The sequence below is a fragment of the Monopterus albus genome, unplaced genomic scaffold (genome assembly GCF_001952655.1).
Source record: "Monopterus albus unplaced genomic scaffold, M_albus_1.0 scaffold9.1, whole genome shotgun sequence".
Taxonomy (NCBI): Eukaryota; Metazoa; Chordata; class Actinopteri; order Synbranchiformes; family Synbranchidae; genus Monopterus; species Monopterus albus.
In genome coordinates, this window is record NW_018127889.1 from 2,369,150 (window position 1) to 2,377,733 (window position 8,584).

At 42.7% G+C, this 8,584-nt stretch overlaps 1 protein-coding gene across 2 annotated transcripts in view; it reads left to right on the plus strand.

Moving 5' to 3' along the window:
- wasf1 (WASP family member 1) overlaps positions 1-8,584 on the plus strand; it is a 42,249-nt gene that overhangs the window by 27,367 nt on the left and 6,298 nt on the right. For both annotated transcript variants that reach the window (XM_020589100.1, XM_020589094.1), the window contains exon 5: positions 1,759-1,876. In XM_020589100.1, the coding sequence (XP_020444756.1) occupies positions 1,759-1,876 (118 nt within the window). The remainder of the gene's footprint in view (positions 1-1,758; positions 1,877-8,584) is intronic.

Sequence of the window (8,584 nt, forward strand, 5' to 3'; positions counted from 1 at the left end):
ATGCTAAAGGTCAGTCACCAGGCTGGCACCTGTCTTTCACAAAAGAATCCCCTGAGTGCAGGGTCCAGTTGTGTGGATTAGGTGCAGCTTATCCACAGTTGCTCTTCTGCTGATAAACAGTATACAAGCAGAGCAAAGCATCGCTGAATGCAGCCTATTCTGCTCATTTGGTTTCTATTTACCTAGAATCCAAATGAAGTTTAGATCCCTCTTCACTCACTTCTTTTCTCAGGGTGAATTCATCAACACTGAATGACTGATTAAAATTATGACGGGATGATTTCACCCTTAGGATTCATAATTTAAAATACTGCCTGTATCTTTTACGTCACTGTACTGTTCCCATCCTACTCTCTTCTCATTTTGTTCTCCCCTCTCCTGTTTTTTTTTTTTACTATATCTTCTCTTTCTTATCTTTCTTTTACCTTACTCTGCTCTCCTCTCCCCACATCGCACCAGGAGGCTCCCTGGGACATCTCCTCAGGCTGTTATTTCTCGGATCGACCCTGAGCACAGCTGCTATTCTCTCTCTCTCTCTCATTCACACCAGCAAACACACATAAACATGAGCCTCAAATGTACACAGAGTGGATACCATGCATAATTATGTACACTAACACTCAAATACTACCCCCAGCACACACACACACACACACACACACACACACACACACACACACACACGCACACACACTCACTGCAGCAGCTCTCTCTTCACCCTTACATTGTCACATTATTGAATTATATTTTCCTCCCTTTGTTGTATTTTTGAAACTTTTTTCATGTTCTCTGTTTTTATGGGTGTCATCAGCAAATGATTGTCTCCCAAAATGAGGCAGAAACACAAGTTCAGGTTGGGGTTTAACTCTATCATTTTCAGTTTAAAAGGAGGTCTGAGAAGGCCCTTTTACATGGCCCTTGGCTAAAGAACTGTCAGCTGCTACAGTGTATGTACAGCTTTATTCACAAACTAAGTAAGCAAAGAATTAAAAATTGTAATTGAGGATGCTCCACGTTTTCATAAACTGATCAGCTGTAAATAATATGCCAGGAAAGAAACACATTTGGAAACTGGAAAACGAAAGGAAAAAGACATCTGCAGGATAATTTACGAGGCTTTTTCCTGTGTTGACATTTCAGGACAGCATGTGCGGGCATTTGTGAACGGCAATTTCCTTGTTGAAAGGGACCTTTGATGTGATAACTACCTGTTTCTGTCAGAAGTCTTTTTTGTTGTTTCCTCCCTTATCGTCACACAGCTGTTCCCTGCAGTGAACACCGACCACAAAGACATCTGTAATGAGCGCAGAGAAGACAGAAAGAGGAGCAGAACTGAGAAAGTGATAATGCAGGACATTAGCAATTCCTAATCACAAATGACATGGATAACAAACAGATGACAAAGACAGGCAGGGTCAGGAAAAGCAGAACAGATTCTGCAGCATTTTAAGAGACAAAATACAACATATGTATAAACAAGGCCTATTTGTAGTACTTTAAGGTTGTGGCTCATTCGCCCCGTCTGCCTAGCCTTTACGTAGAGTTCAAACAATAAGTCAGCAGCTGTTTGGATTATCAGTTCATTTTTTGAGTCATTTTCAAATGAAGATTGCGCTAATTTGTCAAATGTGAGAATGTACTGCATTTACCAACATTATATTTTATTAAAATATTAATGAATTGTTTTTATTTTGTTGTTATAAAGCCACCAACCAAAACATACTAATATAATAATGATTTTATTTTGTCTACCTGCAGAGATGATGGGAAGGAGGGTCTGAAGTTTTACACCAATCCATCGTACTTCTTTGACCTGTGGAGAGAGAAGATGCTGCAGGACACAGAGGACAAAAGGAAGGAGAGGCGGAAACAGAAGGTAAGTCCTGACAGTCACAAGCACAGGGCCCTAGCTGTGTATATTCTACCTTCTTTTCATGCAACAGAAGAAGAGACAGAAGAGACAGATTGACGTGTCCTGCTTGACTAAACTGGCAGGATGATTCACTGATAGATTCATAGGCCTGGTTTCATACCACGTAGCCTCATGCATTAATTAGCTCCACTCACAGATTAATCTCTCCCTCAATCTATCCTCTTAGTTATGACCTGTGTCATCATTACATCCAATTAACTGGAGCATCTGCTGTTCACTTGCCTCCGCAATGTCCGTCATCTCTCTGCCTCTGCACAAACACACACGCACGCACTCGTGCACACACATCTGATGAGCCTGCGCTCGTTGACTTTTGATCAACAGACCCCCACACAAATCAAATCAAAGAGCTCTTGCAGATTCATAGGAAGCCCCTCTCAGGGCTGTGACCCCTTGCTCAAAAGAGAGGGGTTTCCCTCACCAGGAGCGCTAATGAACACCAGCTTGCATCTCCCTGCGTGGGAGGCAGGGTGTGCTCCACGTTTGGCCCCCTTGGAGTCCATCAAAGCATATTACAGCCATGTCAGTGAGGAATAAGGAAAGTAATTTTCCACTGAGGGTTCATGTGAGTGAAGAACATATAATTTGCCTGCTATGAGGTTTTTAATGGTTGTGGGGATGGTGCAGAGAGGACAGAAGGAGGTTTTGTAGTTTAGCATTCATCAGTTTTATAGTAGTGTAATAAACATACATGGATTTTCTTTCTAAATATGAAATGAAACAAAGCTCATTTTGCAACAGTAGACGGACCTCATTCACTTCAGAGGGTTCGGTTGATATGACGCTTGTAGTTGAAGCTCATTTCAATGATTTAATTATAATTAAAGCCCCGGATGGGCTCAGCTTGTAAGGCCATGTTCATTTCCTCTTTCCCACACTGGCGGTAAGACAGACCCCATGGAAAGGCCTAGAAGACATTCACAGGGAGAGCAGGGCAGATTAGCCAAATTATGCACACATATTTGTTGGTTTGTGTAACCATCATGAGGATCAGGGCAAAGACAGCATGGAGAGGTCATGGCAGAATCTGCCACTGGAAGGGGGAGTTATGTACACAACATGAAATCTGGTGTGTAAATCATTGCCCCGTCATCTTAATGTGCCCTTCTGTGTATCATGGTTTTCATGAAGTGTGTGTTTGTTGCTGTAATTATGTACACTTTGTACGCTACTTTATCATTTCATCACAAAATTAGATATCCATATTATTCTTAGACACACAATCATCTTAATGTGCCCTTCATCACAAAATTACAGATATCCATATTATTCTTAGACACACACACACAGAGAGACACACAGACATGGACATCCACAGAAAAATCGATCATGATCTGCCATGCAGCTGCGGCGCCGAGGACCTGACGGGCCGTGCCACCTGTCAGTCAGTGTGATGCTATCCAAGATTGGCTGCCAACACATTTTGTGCCAATGACAGACAATGTTCCTGCTCGCCCTCACATTCTCTCCCCATGTCTGTCATTTGTTCCTCTCTCTTTGTCTTCTGCTCATTTTATTCCTTTTATCAATGTAGGTAACTTGTGATTGAATACATAGTTTACTGTGTGTTCAACGTACTGAGTGGCAGTGAAAGTACTAATCTTTTCCAGCCTTCCATCTCCTTACCTCACATCACATCTAAAAATGTTAACAGTTAAGAAAATGAAAAGCAATAAAAGGGGGAAAACTGAAATTCCAAAATCCAAATTTAGCCTTAAAAACACACAGTCTCTAATACACAAGCTAAATAATGAGAAGACGTTTCAGATTAAGAGTTCCCCCTGACATTTTTGGGAGAGATCAGCTCCTGTTCGTAGAGAACTAACACTTTGTGTGGCTGCCTCTTTAAAAGTTGTTCTTGAATCCACCGCACCAGGAAAAGTTTGGACGTCTTCCAGTGAGTAGCAGAAGGAAGTGACTTTGGCTGTTGCACAGGGTGACACGGTTCATGAGTTCAGGTCAACATTTGTTGTTCCACCACAGAAGAAAAACAAGTACTCACATATTTTAGCCCAGGGCTTCCAAGCTCCAGAATGAATGGCACAGGGAATGAAGTAGCAACAAGGGGATTGGTAGAAGAGGTAAGCGCTAGAAATCAACGTAAAATGTGGAATCAGCGTGTCAAAGGTGAAAGACGTGGTCTGAAGTAACAGAAGAGAATGAGACCATACCTCCACTTTAATTCTCCACTGCTGAATTATTTGATCTAAATACTGGGCAATCAGAGGTAACGGTAGTAGCTGCCATATGTAATATTTCCATTACCATGTAGCTTGTTTGTTTGAAGAAGTGTAATTTCTGCACCCTTACTCATTTTATCCAGGGATAAATGAACAGCGGCACAGGGCGGAGAGAGGGCGGAGAGAGGGGAAACCTGCAGTGTCCTAATCTCATTAACTACTGTGTTACCCTCAGCCGCAGTGAAATTGCAGTAGACTGTGTGTCGAGTCAGTCAGAGGGAGATGGAGAGAGTGGGAGGAAAGTCCCAGGGACACGGTAAAAAACAGTGAAGTTGGTGGGAGAGGATAAAGAGAGAAGCAGAGCATCGCAGCCGTTTTTTGAGATCAGTGTTTGAGTCCACACTACGTCGAGGTTTGTCTCTAGCGCCTGGATCCCCTGTGGAGAAGACCCTTCAGCTCGTCTCTCATTATAGCACCAACAGGCACCCTAATGGAAAATACTGATTCTGTTCAACTAGCCAGTTTTTCTTATTCTGTGTACTTGTGCAAAGGACTTAGACTGACGAGCTCAGATAGTGGACAAGATGCTGCATGTGTAGACTTTAAGATGTTGATTTTTTTTCTTCCTTATCACATTGTTTTTAGAGTTTGTTTCAAGCTAACATAACTGTCTTAGCTTGCCGTTGCAGGTGCAAGAGCAGCTACAGAGAAGGAGGGAGGACAGTCATTTAAAAGCAAATCTATCAAACAATGTATGTATGTAACAAAGGGACATTCTGCTATTGCAGTGCATTTGAAGTATTACTCCCCTTCTCTACTGCGTGTATATGTAAATACAGACCGGCAACGCTGACTTACATTTAAAAAGCGACGAACAAAAGACGGAGCTCCATAGGTGCTTTTACCAGGTATAGGTTGGATAATCAAAACAAGGTTCATGCTGATGGCTATGTTGTAGAATGTTGTAGAAACACTGTTCTAGGATCGCTCTCCCTCTGTTTTTCTTCCTTCTAAGCTTTGCTTTACATTTTCTTTTCTGAATCTTGGTCTAACTGTGCAGCTGGAAGTGCCTTATCTTGTGTGTCCCAAGGGCCTTATAAGAGTCCTCTCTGAAACCCCTCCTCCTTTGCTCACTCACCCGGAGGTAAGACCTTCTCCCTTCTCCTCCTTCTGCCAGAGCATCTGCTCCCAACACAGTAGCCTGCAGCCTTCCCTCCCTCTCTCTCTGGCTTGTTTGCTCTGGACAAGTGAGCTCTTCACCCCTGACTTGTTACTAACAACCCTCCAGTATTTACCTGTGCTGACTGCATCCCAGTTCTACTGTAGGAGCAGGGGCCCAGTAGTCCTTTAGTTTAGTTGACTAGATGTCTGAGGATTTCCCGAGTGACCTCTCAGGGATAGAACATGCTAGACAGAGAATCCAAAGTTTTAAACATAATCACTTGCAGAAACACTTCTGGGGCTACAACACATTGCAAACCACAAATCAATGCATCATCCCTCAGTTATTTCTTACTTGAAAAACGACACAGTTGTACCTCACAAAGCGCAGCTGCTTCGAGAGCCATTGTTGCTACTCTGTCCTATTTTGTTATTTTTGTGTCTGTATCACATTGCAACGGTGCAATCTCGGGCCAGCCTGGAACAAAGCTGTATATTTTTAGTGAAATTAAAATTAAATGATGGTTGAGTGCTTAAATGCCCTCTTTGCAATGCATTCTGGCTGTTAGCGTACACCTCTGAAGATGGAAAGGATGCTGTAAAAAAGGAATTTGGGACACGGCCATGGAGCAAAAACTTCGATAACAGCAAGACAACTCAGATCTGTCACACATTTGTAAGATGGGTATTGATTTGGATTGACTGCGCATTGCTTTGGAATGAGAGCCCTTTAGGTAACTTGTTTGCCTCACTGTCACTGGTTTAGTGGTCAGCTACAGTTACACACTAGCTTCTCTGCTACTAACGGTATTTTGTTGCATTCAGCATGCTGTTCTTGATTGGAGCCTTTTTCAGTTTGTTAGCAAGCTATGTGACATTGAGATTTTTGCAATCAAAGTACTCACAGCGCTTACACTGCCGCGCTTTCTCTGCCAGTGCCAGTCCATTCAGATGACAGATGATGACCGTGCAGAGGCGCACATCCCTCTGAATTTAGCCACATTTATAACAGCTGTGACAAACGTGCACACACACACACACACACTTGTACTTCTATCTTAAGCATAAACTTGTCCTTATATCTTTGTGAGGACACTCACTGACTGACATAACACATTCTCTAGTCCCTTACACTAACACTTAACCATCAGAACTAAATGCCTAACACCTGACCTAAACCGAATTCTAACCCGAACCCTAAAACCAAGTATTAAATTTCAAAAAGCTGCTTTGGGATGTGAGGACCACCCAAAATGTCCTCACTTTGTAGCAAGTACAAAAACACGCACACACACTGATGCACTGTTTCCAACAGAAATTGCTTTGACATTGCTGCATTTAAACCTTCGCTCTGTGACGCTCTGTTAGACAGATGGCTGTCTCACACTGGCTGCATTTTAGTATGAGTTTGACTTTGGCTCGTCAGTTGTGTGTTTTTGCCTTATTGTCTGTCCACCACTTGTCCTTTCTGGCACTTCTCACTGTAATAAAACCATCATCTCATGACAGTACTCTTTTTCCTGAGTACTATTGCAATGTGTTTGCATTTGTGTTTTTATACTGTATATCACCAAGACACGATTACTACGAACCATCCAGGAAGTTTGAGGGTAATCAGGGTGAATCTATTCTTCCAAATAACAGCAGAAATGCAGCAGCTGAGAAATGAGAAAATAAAATATTCGACCTTTTGATGCGTCGCCCTTAGCCAACACTACGCTGTCTTGTGTTTTTTTTTATTATATTAAGTTTGACAGTTCAGATGTATAAATGTGTTGGAGCAGAGCAGGACACGGTCGATTGTTTGAGCACGTGCGTGTTTTTATATACAGTGTATGGTTTGAGCACAGAGGCTTCCCCTCAGCCGGGGCCTCATCAGGGCTAATGGGCCATGATGGATCAGAGCCTAATCAATGTACACTGCCATTAGGATTTATTCCCGTAATCAGTCTGAGCGGCCAGTTCGTAGCGGTGGACGGGCAGTATCAACACCACTTCCCCTAACCAGAGAAGATGCTGTCCACAACCCACTCAGCAGCCTGTCAGCCAGCAGATTTCATTTCACCACAGCACACACACACACACACACACACACACACACACACACTTACTGAAAACGCAGGGTAGGACACCCTGGAGGATCTACATGACATAAAAGAAATCGATTAGCATTGGTTTTAATGGATAGTGCCAGTGTGACAGGCTGGAAATTATGTTTCAGGGCCCTTTTCTTTACCTCGTCTAGAAACATTCCTGGGGGAAATGACGCACCGCTACATCCACACAAATGTGCACTCACACAGTTACACAGTCTGTGTGGTAATTTCTGCTGTTCGAAACAGGATTGTGATAATTGTTTGATTCCTCAGAAGCTCGAGTGCAAACGGGGACAAGGTTATGTGTTTGTGGAAAGTCGGTTTGTCACATCTGATTGTTTTCAGTGCACTACAGTGTGCATAAAACCTGACTTTGCAAGGGCCACAAATGCCTGCTTTACCTACACCTAAAATTGGCTGGCGATGTTGTATATGTTTCTTATTGTCAACAAAACCCATAATTGATCTTCCTGACAAACACTGTTGCAGTGGGTGACATGTGCCTTCATTACCATTAGCATGTACAATATACTGCGGCCGTAAATACCCACTCAGGCCCCACATTAGACTGTATACTCCAGTTTTAGTAACATTTGATAAAATCTACAGGGCCCAGCTGTTACAAGAAATATTATGACCTGCTTTTTTTTTTAGATTCCCATCTCCAGTATGAACCTGTGGGCTTCAGGCTGAGTGCCACGTGCAGGCTAGGGATGTCAGAGCATTACTAAGGCACTGCTGAACATGTGTTTGTTGTTGAATTATATGTCAGGATTGTATGTTATTGTCTGATATGAATGAAGCTGGTTCAGGATGACTAAAGTAATAGATAATGTTTTTCATGCATAGCGATATTTAGCTAGATTGTGAAATGCCACCTTCTTCATTTTAGTGTCCTCCTTGTGCTATAATCTATGTGTTCTTTTGAGAGGACTCAAGCATATGTGTGTTTGTTTTGCACATCATTCTTCGTTGTGTGCTGTGTGGTCATATGCCTGAAAGCCCCACATGTAGAAACACACCTTTTGTAGCATGTCCTCCTGTTCCAGTGAGATCTCTCTCTTTTTGTACCTCAGTGTTCTTTCTTTTGGCGCTGAAGCTCAGCTCCGTTTCCCAGCATGTGTGTGTGTGAATGTGTGTTCGCACTGGATTGTGTGCACTGTGATGTCCCCTGGAGCTGTGCGCTGTACAATTTTTTTCTGTTTTACAGCACT